This window comes from Sander vitreus, chromosome 9 (genome assembly GCF_031162955.1).
Source record: "Sander vitreus isolate 19-12246 chromosome 9, sanVit1, whole genome shotgun sequence".
In the NCBI taxonomy this organism is placed as follows: Eukaryota; Metazoa; Chordata; class Actinopteri; order Perciformes; family Percidae; genus Sander; species Sander vitreus.
This window is the reverse complement of record NC_135863.1, coordinates 18379794-18395360: the sequence shown is the minus strand read 5'-3', so window position 1 is coordinate 18395360 and position 15567 is coordinate 18379794. Positions and strand designations below refer to the sequence as shown.

General features: G+C 42.3%; 1 protein-coding gene across 2 annotated transcripts; it reads right to left on the bottom strand.

Moving 5' to 3' along the window:
• Nucleotides 1–850: 850 nt before the first annotated feature.
• Nucleotides 851–14357, bottom strand: cdc34a (cell division cycle 34 homolog (S. cerevisiae) a). Of its 2 annotated transcripts, XM_078259050.1 has the most exons (5): nt 13890–14353; nt 4674–4760; nt 3901–3998; nt 2072–2206; nt 851–1930 (listed from the first exon to the last, which is right to left on the bottom strand). In XM_078259050.1, exons 1-5 carry the CDS (start codon nt 14070–14072, stop codon nt 1708–1710), a joined length of 726 nt encoding a protein of 241 aa, XP_078115176.1. In that variant the 5' UTR covers nt 14073–14353; the 3' UTR covers nt 851–1707. The 2 variants fall into 2 exon arrangements, with proteins under 2 accessions (XP_078115176.1, XP_078115177.1); XM_078259051.1 differs by lacking the exon at nt 4674–4760 and having other exon boundaries at nt 13890–14357.
• Between the last annotated feature and the right edge of the window lie 1210 nt (nt 14358–15567).

Sequence of the window (15567 nt, the reverse complement as noted above, 5' to 3'; positions counted from 1 at the left end):
CCATTTTCATTCTTCTGAATCACTCACACTGCTACCTGATCTCATCTGAGGTAACAGGGTTCATTGATTCAGGTGAGTCAAGATGGCTGCGGCCCAGTCAAGCATTTCAGGGGAAAAGGGGGGTGGGGGAGAAAAACAAAATGCCAGTACACAGAGCCGCCACTAGGGGGAGAGCTCTGGTGAAGGTGTACAATCTCACTCTGGCTCTGGAGACTTGTGCTACTCTAAGTTAGAATAACAAACCGCCGACAAACCTAAAAGACAGATACAACTACACATGTCCATCTCTAACCAAGGACAGTCAGTCCAAAGCCCTTACAGGTTGTAAACCTCAAGCTGGAGTTCAGGTCAGACTGTTGAAAAGGCTCAGCGTTACTGCCACGTTTAAAGCACTGCATATTAAGTAGGTTCAAGCGCTGACTGCATAGGTTGTTTTGTTTTTTTAAATACAGTACATTGGATTTTTAGGAGCAGCAGCAGGCTCAGCTAGCTGTTTCTTAATGCATCCAGGCCACTAGTAGCACGTGCTTATATGTTGAAGGCCGCGTGGCAGTCAAGAGGACTATTGTGGGATTCTGATCTACATTCCAGTCTTCAGTTCAACTGTTGGATCTTACACCTTTCTCAATCACACCATGGACAAATCTGACAGGTGCTGCTATAATGTTTGTTCCTTCAGGAGGGCGCTGTTTGCACAGTATCCCCACCTGAGACCTTGTGAGCTTGACTATCTCCCTCGGCCACCTTTTGTATGTCTGGCTGCTTTGACCGAGGCAGGCTCATCCAGGCAAGTCATTGAGATCTGTGATATCAGGGAGTGAGGGAAGGCACAAGGGAGTGTGAACAGCTCTTCTTCTTCTTCTTTTTTTTAAACTGACAACTTGCCTGTTTGGTGCCACACAAGCCTTGGGGCTCAAGAAAGATCAGAGGTGAAGCATGGCAGGGCTTCAAACAGCCCGCTAAACCAGAAGTCACACACATGGCTCACAGACAGAAGTGACTCCGCTTTTCAACACACACACACACACACACACACACACACACACTCTATTAGCCTACTTTGCAAATGCTCCCCGCTTGTTTTACTCTGATCTGACCAGTTACGTTACATTGCACCCTGCTGATGATGTCAGATAAAGGCGCGACCGTTCCTCCGCCAAATTTTCTACAAGAAACTTGGCCATCAGACAGACTTTGTTCCACTCAAAGCCAGAGGAAGGAACAGATCTTGGAGCTAAAACGTTTTTTTTGTTTTTTTTTTAGGAAATTTCAACCAGTTATTAGTTATCAGTGCAGACAAACGGAAGCAGATGAGGAAGTACTACTATCTGTAAGTTGTGCTACTGTGTGTGTGCATTGTGTGTAACCTCTACTCAGACAAAAAATGGAAGAAAAAAAAAAAAACGGAAAAAAGAGAAACATGTAAGAAACGAACAAAAACAACTCTGTAGCTTTCTTCTCTTCGAAGCATCAGGTTTTAGTGTGCATACTGTGACTGCACATGTGACAGAAGGTGGACGGGGGGCTGTGCTAAGTGAGGAGGATGGGGGGGGGGTTGATTCAGGAGGAAGAGGGGGCAGGGAGTTAAAGTTCAGTCCATGACAAGAAAGGGAGGTGTGTGTGTGTGTGTGTGTGTGTGTGTGTGTGCGAGGGGGCGAGGCCAGGGACTGGTCAGGGACGAGAGGGAGACATCATGGGAAGGCATGGTCAGGAGTCCTCGGTGCCTGAGTCGTCGTCGTCATAGCAACAGTCCTCGTTGTCGTCCTCGTCGTCTTCCTCCAGTTCCTCGTCGTCGTAGTAGTCATCGTACAAGAGGTTGGAGCCGTCGTCTGTGGGCGGGACTTGGGTGCGGACACAGTACTCGTCCAACGTGACGGGAACCTTGACGCCGTCCCGCTCCGCTTCAGCTTTTGTAGCCACCACCTGCTTCCTGTGAGGAGGAAAGACAGAAGAGAAAAACAAAACAAAAAAGCAGAAGAGGACACACAGAGCTTCAGTGCTGCTGCTCTGTGTACCTGAAATCTGTGAAAGGTGCTGTGTGTGCGCGCGCTGCCGTTTTTCCTCTTGGTACCTGATGATCTCGATGTATTCTCTGTCCTTGCCCTTGCTGTCTCTCCACTTGCGGTACATGACGGACGCGTCCACGTTGGCCGGGGAGAAAGTGTTGGGCTCGTTCAGCAAAGAGATCACACTGAGCAGGATGGTCCTGAGAGGGACGTCAGAGAGTGGAGCGACATTAAAATACAGGAAAGCAATACAGGAGGAGGACAGGGGAAACAGAGGGACACAGGGTGGGGAAGGGAAGATGGAGGTAAGACGAGACAAGAGACATTGAGAACAGAGATGGAAAGAAAGAAAGAAAGGACACATGGACAAAGACAGAACGAGAGGGGGAGAGATGAATGTTAGGGTCAGACAACCAGCCCGCTAAACATCAGAACATCCATTTGTCTCTGCGGTCATCTGTTGAATTTAGCTCCAAGAGCCGCCCACCGTTCATTAGAGATACTGACATTATTATTTCTACTTTACTTTGACTCAGCTGAATCAACTTGTACTTGAAGTTTATTTCAGACTGGCTTTCAGCAACAACAATAGAGCCGACCAACATAATGCATTTACAAATCTTATTAGCAGCCTGAAACAGCTGTAGTGGGCCCTCATCAGCTCAGAGGCTACAGAGGGCCCGTTACTGTGGACACCGTTAAATCCAGCTATGAAAGTTTGTGTCTGTACCCCCTGCAGGGGCTGAATAAATAAAGCATTTTACCGTGTTTTATGCCAGCTACCAGCAATTTGTAAGAAATGGGATACAAGCTGCACAAACACTTGCATGATACCTAAAGCCTTTAGTCTGTATTGATTGGTGGAGACAATGGGGGAAACATGGACAGTAGAAGAAGGGTAGTTATTTGACATGGCATTAAGGTGCAAAGCCCCTGGAAATCCCCGTCTGCAATCCTAATTCATTTATTTATTAACATGCCATTATTTGTTTATTTGACAGGGACAATGCACAGCTCCTTAGCAGTATCAGAGTTAGCTATGAGCCATTTTTCATTTGTAGTCCCTGAGCAGGAAACAGAGAATAACATCTCTGTCAGAAGGGAAACCTAACACTGAAGCATAAAAACTAAGGGTGTGCAAAAAAAACCAAAAAAACAAAACAAATTGATTCACATTCAAATCACGATGCTCTAAAAAATCTTTTAATCTATTTTTTTAAATTTGTTTTTTTTATTGTAGGTCTACTACAATCACATGGGAAAAGTAACTACATTTACATACTGAGAATCGTTTTTGAATCGAATCTTGAGCCTGAACATCGATATCGAATCGTGACATTTTCTGAATCGTGCACCCCTAATAAAAACACTAACATAAGATTTTCACAACAATAAAACACCACCACAACAACAAAAACCACAACATTAAAACACCACTGCGACAATAAAAGCCACAACGTGAGGACAACACTACAACAACAATACCATTTTACAGCATTAAAACACCACCACAAGAATAATACCAACAATAAAATCCCAACATTATGACAGAACCACAACAGGACTTCACAACATTAAGATCAGCGGTTTGAGTTCATGCTTGATGGGAACGCGATTGGGTTGATTTCAGCCATGACTATCTGATCTTTGCTGTCCACATGTCAAATGCAGAAATGTGGACAGTGAGAGAAGAGAAGAAAAACAAAACCACCATTTGACAAATTGACTAAAAGACTGATGACTGGATTGCGGGAGGCTGTTGATGATTCAAATAATTACATTTAAGGAGGCAGCTGTAAGCCACTGGACAAACAGTAACCCTGCTTGTCATTTTCGTTCATGTTGTGCTTCACAAAATAAACTAGGACGGAATTGAGAACATTATTTAGCGTACCTGACGTTCTGTGTTGGATTCCACCTCTCTGAAGGCAACTCTCCGCTCTGTGGGTCGTCCACTGGTGGGTGCAGGATAGAGATGCATACATCACCGTTCTAGGGACACAAGAGAATACACCAACACGTTCAGACAATAGTTACTCAGATACAGTTACAAATGAGATTAAAAAGAAATAGGACTGGACATTCTACAGTTTGTCTAAAATAAACATCCTAAAATCCTAAAGAAATTGAGTTTTACCAGGATCTAGTGTTATCTTATACTCATATGTACCCTACAAATATGACACTAGCTCACAGGTGTATTAACAAAGCCTATGAGAAGCTCCTGTATGTTTTGCCCAAGCATTTATACTCGGCCGTTTGCAGATTATCTGTATGGGTGTTTTATTTGCCTGACAACCGATCAAGTTGATTAATTAAAAAGTGCCCTACTGTGGCTCCGCTACAGCTCTGTGTCTGTCCCTCTGCTTCGGTTTCACTCACCACTGAGTCTGACTTAATGTCCCACAACACTATCTTTTACTGTGCATTATGTTGAAAGTTTCTCATTTATTAAATAATTGCTTAAAGCATCTAAACAAAGTTTTATGTTGGAGTTTGTAACATTCTGAAATCCTACATTTGACTTAAAGATTTTCATTTTCACTGTAAATGCATATCGGTTCCAAATATCGGTTATCGTTTTGATTAACCACTAATAATCAGTATCGGTATAGGCCTTGAAAAACCAGCATCGGTCGATTCCCAATTTATACTGGTCACAATTACCTCATAAATGTTGGGATGCCACATTTTGGTGAGGAAGCGGAAAGCAGGTGGAGAGTACGGGTAGTCGACGGGGAACTTGATCCGAGCCTGAGGGGGGGAGAAGACACGTATTAGCATTGCGAAAGGCAGGCTGTTTATCTGCACTTCTCCCTTTGCCAACAGACAAGTCATGACTACTTTGCTCCGAACTATTGCCGTTTGGGAGAACCATTTCCACCGCTTGGGTCAAAAGAGCAACCTAACTATAGAAAACCTATAGTGTGTATTGGATCCACATATACTTTTGCTAAAAACCACTGTGTTTGTGGCTGCCGTCTCCCAGGGGTAACTGAATCCAGAAAAAAATCTCTCTCTCACTCACTCACTCACTCACTCACTCATACCTGGTTGAAAGAACCCTATAAATAGTAGTTGTAGAGTCATGGCAAACCCTACAAAGGTGGCTGAGCATGGAGGAGCTAATGACAGTGTAATGTAATACGGTGTGGAGGGAGCGAGGCAATGCATTCAGCTGCCGCGTGTGTTGAGCTTAAAGACACACCGATAGGTGAGGGGAGCTGCTGGTGTAAAGACATTGTGGGGGTTTGTCCTCTCCAGCTGTCACTGCAACCAAAGACAATCCACTACTCACACCCATGTTCTGCTATTATATGCACTGAAACCACACCCACACCGTATAAATGCTACTATGCGTGGACCCCTTCTCCCGTTCCATTAGGCGTGCCATGGGTGGGACGGTGGGAGACACACTGACTACTCTGATTACACACACGCACGTCACTCGCAGCATGAAACCTTCTGCTGATCCCCCCCGTCATATACATATACACACACTTGCTCACATGTGCTGATTCGGCATGGTCAGCTGGTCCTCAGTGAACAGACAAGCGGGAGGCAGGGGGATCGGGTGCATGGGAGAAGGGAGGTGTTGGAGTGGTGGAGGGAGGAGGCAGGGGGGATTTTACTTGGAATAAAAAGGGGTTGTGCTTTATATAATACTCGTGCTTAACATTAAGGTCTTATCCCTCTTTGCGTGCAATGTAGCATTAGAACCAGGCTGGATGTAGCAGGAACATATCAACGCTCAGACCAAAACACTATAAGTATGACCTGTGAATCTGTCCATTAAAGCTGTATTTCAGTGTCTGTTGCCTTTAAAGTGTATCAGTGACCTGACTTTCCATACAGGAGCCACATTTGTTGTATTTGGTGTCTTGAGTGATGCTGATTTGCAGAATAAACCTGCTCTCACCATATAAAACCAGAGTGGAGAGGAAACACTGACACAGTCCTGAGAGAATGCTGCTTGTAGGGAAAAAAAAACTAAATCCCCGGGTCCGACTGACCCTGCTAGAAAATTGGCGGCCCTTCAGAGTGCAGGGTTCAGGCCAGCATTGTACACATTACAGGCTGGCAACAGTGCAACCAACAGCAGCCAGCCAGGAGGGGGGAGGAAGAAGAGGGCCAGGGAACAACAGGGAGAGCTTGATTTGTCTTCCAAAACAATATCAGCATCAAGATAATATGTCATTGGCTGAAAAGTAGGCAAAGATAATCTAATCTTGTATATTTGGGAAACCTCCCTGCCTCCACATCTGCCCACAGTCAGTTGGACATGGACTGTGGTCCTATTCAAAATGAAATGTAAATGGTGTAAAAGCGAACTAGAGGGCACTCGGCTGAACGTAACGCTGTGCCAACACTCCCAGTGGGTGAAGTGGTTTATGTTTGTTTGTCTCTCAGGTTTGATTTTCCAACAAAACAATGTGAATAAAACACTCTTCAGCAGCTTGACTTCTGAAAGCCCCAGACGTCTTTATTTTTCTGGCATTGTTATGGTTTTTTTCCTTCGAATTGAATTCCTTTGGCAAATAACTATCTATCCATTCAGTTGTCATTTAACTTATTATGATATCTTTGATATTAAAAAAATCATCAGAGAGGCGGGGGAAAAAAACACACACACACTTTGTCCAATCCTGAAAAGCAAACCAGAGCAACCAGCTCTGTGGTGACACACAGGGAAATGGTACCAATGACTCAGCTGCTTTCATTACATAGGATCTTTGTGCCCTTAAAGCTTTTTTTTATAATAATGGATGTCCGTTACATTCAAGCCATTGCCAAATGAGCTGATACAAAGCTAAGTAAGACTATCAGCTCCACAAAACTCTCTCTGTATTTCTCAGGATGACTAGGTTTACAAAATGGTGAAGTCCGGCGACTTTCGCGTGCAGAAGCTGGAGCGAAGATAGTTACCTCTTCTGAAGAGTCCACCATGTTTTTTTTAATCCTCTGTGTCCTCCTTGGCTACAAGTAACTGCGTGGAGGAGGGGCGGGGGTGGTGCGCGATCACCGAAAGGCTTGCCGGATGCAATGACAGTGTTGTTGTCATTACTTGGGGAGACAGAAACTACGCACTATAGCTTTAAATATTTGAATAAAAAAAAAAAATTGTCCCACTTTGTAGCATTTTGCTTTGAGACCAAACACTTCCCGATAAAGAGTTTCATTCATCACAATTAGGGCTCCACACAATATGAGGAAAATATGCAATATGGATAACGTTGAATATCACAATAACGATATTACTTGCGATAAATAAACAGATATTAAAATGTACTTAGTTCTGCTGCTTTCAATATTCTGCTAAAATACAAATTGTTTTGCTTGTTGAATTTAAAACAAATGAAAGGAAATCATTTCCAACACTTTTCAGCATTTTAGTTTATTTTTCTATTTTAATTGGATTATGCATTGGAGAGTGCACAGATTAAGCCCCTCTGAGGGTCTTTTATTGATTATGTGTATATTATTCTTTATTATTTGTATATATGTAAACCAATAAAATAACTTAATAACTATTGAACATTGAATTGAATAGGCACCACTAAAAAAAAAATGACAGTTACATTTGAAATTGCCATTTTCTACTGATATTTTCTTTCAACTAAGAAACTAGTGTCTTTCGCGATATGCCGCATCCTTTCGCGATGTGATTATTGCGCCAGTTATCGTGATGATAAAAAAAAGCGATATATTGTGCCGCCCTAATGACAATCCTGTGAGTCTGAATGCAAACTACAAGTACATCAGAAAGGTGGCGATAAGCATTAAGGATAAGCATGAGCATTGATCCCTTTGAGAAGGTAAGAGAATGATTTCACAATGCAGCTTACCAGGAGGCTTTAAAACCATATCCCTTGTAACACAATGCCACAAACACAAGTGGCCACAGAGCTGGCCTTAACACAGACAGGCTGCTTGCTTGGCTCATTTGTCTATCTCATCAGCACCACGCGGACAGAAGACAAGAAACACAAGAGGAGGAAAAGGAGCAATGCAGCTGGGTCTTAGAAGGCCAATATCACCTCTCTCTTTTGAGTTTCTAGGGATCAACTCATGTTATTGAATAGATCGATTCACATCCTTATTATATACTCACATGTGAGCCTTTCATGTACAATACCGTCTCTCTCCGATCTCAGTGCGTCTCCGCTACTGGGAAGGACTTTTTGCTTCAGATATACTAGCTCAGAGAAGACCTCTGCCCATCACTAAGTGCTAGCCTCAGTACACTTGCGGCAACACGCTACAAGCTGACTTGCATGTCATGCCTCATAATTGGATTGAGCACAGAATTAACAGCATCCACGGTGAGGTGAGTAACCCTGAACAGCTCATTTGAAGAGCAGCCAATTTCCCACCAAGGACGTAAAAAAATGACTCATGAAAGGCTTGTTACTGAGAAAACAACACAAGATCAATTTCGTCTTTCTGCGAAAATCTTTCTTGGATTGTGGGCCAAAAAAGCTGCCTTGAAGAGAGAACAGGAACGAGAGTGAACGTGCCCAGCCTGTGGAAAGTGACAGCAAGGCGAAGTAAACCAGGTCAATGCAAAGACCCTGAACAGAACAAATCATTCCGTTCTCCCCGAGCACCTCTTTGCCTTCTCTACAGACCTTATCCTCACACACCCACCCAACACTCGCACTGAATGACGAGGGAAAAAAAAAAAGGTAATTCCGCTAACACACACAGAGGTCCCAGAGATTTTCATGTTCGTACCCAGCAGGTCCCTGCCTCATTAACTTAACTCAGGAGGAGGATGTTGAGGAGAAGGAAAAGGGTCAGAAGTTAAGTTACAAACTGATTCTTAGGTGGTCGCAACACCTTTTCAATTTCAAACAAACAGCCTGTACAGCTATGTTTCATAGGTATGATTACCACACTGGATACAGAGGAAGAGAAAAAGAACACATGGCCAGGGCTTCAGGGGGACGGTTATAACTGTCTACTGGGGCCTCACGCTCACCTCTATTCACAGCAGGCTCTCCTTTCAAAAGGGGCACCACTAGAAGGAAAGGCTCTGTCTGCTCTTGATCTGGCAGTTTCTGTATTCCGTCTTCTTTCCTCTGCCCTGCTCTCATTTCTCTGTGACACAGCCAGAGGGGGGGAAACATGACTCCGGCAGTTCAGCCAGGCTCGGCCAAGCCCTCTGCAGCCGGGCTGGGTCCTCTTGCTGGTACCCTCCCCTCCACTGCTACTGCAAGGCTAACATGGAGCTGGTACAAATGATGAAGCATGCCCCCGCGGAGGAAAAAAAGGAAGGCACACAGTCAGCTGCTTAACAGAACTGAGTGTCTGTCGACTGATCGTCTGGAGCTGAAAAAGACAGACAAGCCAAAACCAACGGGCAACACCCCTCCTTTTCATGCTTGCTGTGAAGAAGTGGTCTGTCAGTGTTTAGTTAGCCACTCGAGGTCACCACATGACTGAGATATGAAAGAGGTTCTGTTCCACAGTATATTTAGAGTCACAGAGATTCCATTTATGTCATAATTACATGCAACAAAAAGGACAATTAAAGATGCCAGGTGCTGACACAGCAGTGCTTCAAACATGGCCAGCCATCCAATTTCACAGATCCCAGGCCTTTTCACAGCAGTGCAGTCACACCACACACACACACACACACACACACACAGCATAGTTTCTGTTGAACATAACCGTCCGTGACCATGACCTTATAGTTATGAATATAAAGCACAGTCTTTTTTTTTTTTGCTGTTCTGGTGCACACCACAAAACGGCACAGAAAGAGGTCAACCCTGCCAAATGTGAACTGACAGACTCTGGTGTCACAGAAATGGCAAAGTCATAGTTCCTAAGTACAGATGATGGACCACATGTTTTTATGGCCATCCTTGTTGTTTCATTAACTCAATAAACTGATCAACATGGAGAGCACAGAAGCACACACAGTAAATGCAGTGGGTTTTGTGTTTTATGTTACTCCACCACCACCATACAGGAGGGGATAGCAGTATCAGACAAAACTGCAAGCACTCACAAATTGTGAGATTACAAAAACAAGGGGCTCATCAACAAATAAAACATTTTAAGGAGACACAAACATCTAAAAAATAAAAACAAAAATTCATCATTGCAGCACGTGTATGTGCTTGCCATCATTTCCCCAGATGACATGTTGAATACTGTATCATTTCATAAAAACACAGAGGTCTCACTTCTTGATTTTGTAAGTCTTCCACAGTGTCAAGAAAATACGAGAAGAGAAGACAGAGATGTTAAAGAGAAAGGAAAAAGAACGGAGAGAGACAATCAAACAGTCAGGAACCAGAGATCTACTAGAGAGCTACACTGAGATAGAAAATGGCTAACACAGTTTTTATGTTTTGGTCATGATTACGAGTCACGATCAACAAACAGTTGCGGTGGATCATAAACTTTCCATTAATTTCAATTCTACAGTTGTTCAAGATGACCCCAGTCACACCACAGTTTTCATATTTAAACCGCAGATGAACAACATATTTCACTTACTTAAGTAGATGGTTTAAACCTCATAGTCACTGTAACACACACACACACACACACACACTGGGACTGACTGGCCCTCATCGTTTTCCATTACATGGTACCTGCTCGACTCGCCTCGACACACTGTGCGTCCATTTTCCATTGCAGATTTTAGTACCGCCTCAGCGTGGCTGGTCGTTATATGCCGGCTTGACGCAAAACACCAGCGCACAAGTATAAACATCAGGCCACTTGAGCTTGTTTTACAGTTCTGTGGAGGCTCCACGCAGAGCTTTCGCCGTATACTATGCAAGTGGCCTGATGTTTATACTTGTGCGCTGGTGCGTGCGTCGAGCCGGCCATGTGTGTGTGTACGTAGGCTATGGCGAAAGCTCTGCCTGGAGCCTCCGCAGAACTGTAAAACAAGCGGTGCCGCAGGAAACTGCCGTGACCTAACGCGACACACAGAACGTGGAAGGTGTGTTGTTGTTGCCACAGCCAGAAGACATTTAGTTTCAAATGAAGCTGGAGGCAGCAAAAAAAAAAAACAGCTGGCTAAACTATTTAAAAATAGCAGGTTTGTTCAGGACACCCCCATCTGTCGCTTTCACGTCACCTTTTCGGCTCGCCTCAGCTCGCTTGGAACCTCGACTGAGGTGGTACTAAAAAAAGTACCTGTTAGCAGGTACCAGGTACTTTTTTTCGTAATGGAAAACCAAAAAAGGCGAGTAGAGTCGAGGCGAGTCGAGCAGGTACCATGTAATGGAAAAGCGCCATCAGAGCCTGAAGGGATACTTCACATGACAAAGCAGAATGCACACACACAAAGGACCTTCAGCTTGGAGAGGTCTCAGAACCGATGACTGAATGTCAGTATCGGGGCCTATTGTGAGACCAACAGGTCAATGTATTATGATATGGCACTGTGTTTACTTAGGTTTTGTGGATGCAGGGCAGTTATCTAATGTTGTTTGAATGACATTTCAATATGTCGCAGTCCACTGTGTGCTTGCAGTCATAATGTATTCACCATGGTGCGACTCTTTGAGAGCAACACCCATGTGAAATAAATAGCTGACTCAGCCAGGTTTCGTATGACTTCATTAACTGCCCTGTTTCAGATGAACATGCAGTTGCAGCATGTCATGACTGTTTGTTTGTTTGAATAACCTGGAGCAGAAGAGGGTGTTTTTTTTTGTTTGAATATGGCAAACTGGTTGGATGGAAACCCAGCAGAGAACAATGAGTCACAACCATGCGGTAGATTTCACAGCCAGGCTGTGCATTCCTAGCCCGACAAAGGATTCCTGTACACAGCACCCACACGGATACACACGGAACACCGTCTACGGTAGCCTGGCCGGGGCCCTCTGCTTGTGTTCACACAGGCTTAAAATATACCAGAGGCAAAATGGACAAGCTTCTCAACGACTGGAATAACAAAGCACCAAAGTGATGGGTTTACAAACAGAGCAGTTACAATATGCTGGATAATCTCAACACAGTGGGCTTTACAGTTCATGCATATGGAACATAATATGTTATAATAATAAAGTGTACAGGATTTAGCATTATGAGCCCACAACAAAAAGCCCTTGTAAAGAGACCATGCACAATTTGAGTATGTTTTTTTTTTTTTTTCTTTACTACTTCAAAGACAAATTTAAATGTTCTATCAGGGCCCTGACCTACATTCTTGTCTTTTTCTCAGAAAGACAGGATCATTATGCCACCTCAATCACAGCTCATTATTTTTTTTTTATTTGATATCCAATAAAACAACTATCTAGGGCAAGTTTGAAGCAGCTTTAACAGGGGTTCATTTGACTTTGCCAGACAAAGTAATTAATCAAAGTGCTTTATAGGATGAATAACCACATTAGTGTAGGACTTGGGTGAGCAACAATCCCCTCAGTGTTTTGCAATATCTGAAGTTGATTTTCACACACACTCATTTAAGTTTAAGACAAATCAACAGAGGGCTCTCTGCTATGGCAGCAAATGCAATGCTATTCTACATTTACAATGTAGGAGTGTGCCTTCGAGTGGGACTTCAAAGTGAGTCTAAAGTAAGGTACTGTAGCGCCAACTTTTAGGGCAAACCAGTACGAACAACCAGTAGTGAACAGTAACGATGTTCCAATACCAATTTTCCTTCCCGATACCTACATACTTGAGAAGAGGTCAATGGTCACTGCCATGGTGCCATGAAAATAAGTAGAGCTCACATTCCTGTCACTCTAAAAAGTGACGAAGACCAAGACAATTCAGTCTTGTTAGTTAGTTATTGTTAGTGGAGGCTTTGTAAATGGCCAACCATCTTTGTCAATAACACAAATGCTAATAAACAGGAAAAGATATGTGTGAAACCAACACATCTCCACTCTCAAGGGAGGAAGTGAGCTAGAAAACAAATTAAATGGCTTATGACGAGTTACCAAAAATTAGACAAGCTAAGATTGGGGCTGTCTACATTTTCAAAACCAAGGTTACCATACATTATGGATTTAGTTCATTTGAATATACAAACAAAAAGCCTATTCAAGATAGGGCTGTTGATTTGTAAAGTAAAACACAAAGGAAATGATTGAATGAGTTAGATGATGAGCTTAGCTAATCATGGTAACGTTAAAAGCTTGAGGCGGTTATGCTAACAACCTTCTGTTTCATCTAGGGCTGTAACGATTATTTTCATTGTTGATTAATCTGTCGATAATTTACTCGATTAGTTGTTTGATCTATCTATCTATCTATCTATCTATACACATATATATATATATATATATATATATATATACACACACATATATATATATATATATATATATATATATATATATATATATATATATATTCACAGTTAAGAAGCTGGAATCAGATAATTTAAACTTTTCTTTAGTTAAAAAAAACAAACTCAAACCGATTATAAACAGTTGGCCATTCATTTAATAATTGAAGACTAATCGATTAATCTTTACAGCTCTAGTTTCATGTTAACACAGTAATTCTGTCAAACGTGATCATGCACTGGTTGTCACTGTAAGGGACCTCAATGAATCTCTATTTTAAGGAAAACCAAGCCATAGGGAAAAAGTTTTAGTGTACAAGCTGGCGACGGCAACATGTAATAATCATGATTGAGTGTAGCTAGTTGATTAAAAGTTGAACAAAGAAGGGGAGACTGTTTAATCACAATTAAACAGGGAACAACTGCTAATTAGCTAGCTAAGTTAACGTTATTAACTGTAACCTTACCTGCTGTTGTTGAAGACGGTTGCTTGGAGGCTATGGTTAACCCATGGGTTGTCCTCTATGAGTAAATTAGTTAAATGTAGGCTAAATCTACCAGCTAAAGAACAATAGGTCGACTGCTAGCTAACATTAGCTACTCACCTTAAAATAACCACCCTCGTAGTGTGTATTTGGGGGTCCGAATATCGCTACTTCCCAGTTGTACATGTCCGACTCGTCCACCAAAGTTATTTTGAACCCTTCGACTGGCTCATCTTGGAGACTTTTCATCTCCAGCATTAGTGCTTTTTGGGAACTGGCTACATGATGTCCATGCTGAGCCATATTCCACAACGATTTGTATAAATATATCAGCAACACACCACAGCTGTGACTGCAAAGGACAAAGCTAGCTCGGTACAAACAATAACGTTAGCTATTATCAGGAGAAGAACGAAGCCCTTCGCACAGGAACGCGTTAACGTTAGTTTCCGTTAGTATGGTTTCAAAACAGGATCTAAAAATCGCGACGGGGCTTTATTTGGTCAGAGCTGGTGTGGCTTCCTCTGTTGTGAACAATCCCGGGGAGCCCTAGCTAGTTATCAACGACCATCTAAACCTACTGTTTTCAAGTTAGACACAGTATGTATTTCATTTCCGGTTACATCTTTAGAAATAAAGGCCCTATTTATCTCTGAACATTGCCAAGTTTGTTTCGAATGAATCAGTAGTTTTCTGGCTTTTTAGCTTAGCTATAACTTGTAATCCCTTAGTCAACTATATTCAACGCTATATCAGCTGCACTTAAAATGAACCTGTTATCAAAATCAGACTGTGGTTGTACTAGGGAGCTTCCATGGAGAGCTTCCAGGTATGAATGTGTAACTATGTGAATGCGATAAGGGCGTTGCTGCAAAAGAGAGTCTTCCTCTCTGTGAACCTTTCCTGAATAAAAACAAAACAAAAAAGAAACAATTATGACAGCTCAGAGGACATTTCGCGTAGACTTTTGACGCTTTAACGATTCGAGTGGGGGCTTTTATTTTGAAAGTGAACACGGGAAACTTATGCCGGTTAGCTTGACAGTGATGCTAACGAAAGCTAGCATATCTCCTCTTTCGGGTGCGTTGCAATCACACATGAAAGTGGGTCGGCTGAGCAACGTTTGCGTTCAAAGAAAAGAAACAACTTTTAAATAAAACCAAAACCTGCGGCTTTGTTAGTTGAACTTTACTAAACTCAGCTGCTCGCTGTCAGTCAGTAAAGATGTCTCGACTACTTCTGCTGTCATGCAAAGTTTTCTGGGAATTGAAGTTCAAAACAATAGGTGAAGCTGTATTGATCACATTCTCTCTCTCTCTCTCTCTCTCTACACACATACATATATACATACACACACACACATATATATATATACGTATATATATATACATATATATATATATATACACACACACACACATACACATCTATATATTGTTTGTAATAAATAAAACCATTTTGGCATATATGGGTTTTTAATCAGATTACTGTAACAAAAAAAGACACTACAGCAGCTTCTTACAGCCTTTATTTTTTTAATTTGGGTGGACTTTCTTTAAAGGGAATGTAGATAATTTATGTTGTACCCTTTAAAACATTTTACATTGTACAGCTTGATAATGGAATATGGAGAAATAAAAAGACAGGACTTTCCAAAGTCAGAGTCATACGAGAGTATATTTAAATGTCACAAGCCAAACTTGGTAAAATAACTAACAACTGAACCAATAGAGAATTAAGAGTGGGTTGCCTCTCAGTACGCTGCTTCACATGACCTGTTCTACTCAACTTATTATTC

Coding starts and splice junctions, on each gene's coding strand:
- cdc34a (XM_078259050.1), bottom strand. CDS start 14,072: ATGGCTCAGCATGGACATCATGTAGCCAGTTCCCAAAAAGCACTAATG. Junction 2,207..3,900: donor AATCCAACACAGAACGTCAG/GTACGCTAAATA, acceptor CGTCCCTCTCAG/GACCATCCTGCTCAGTGTGA. Junction 1,931..2,071: donor GAATACATCGAGATCATCAG/GTACCAAGAGGA, acceptor TCCTCCTCACAG/GAAGCAGGTGGTGGCTACAA.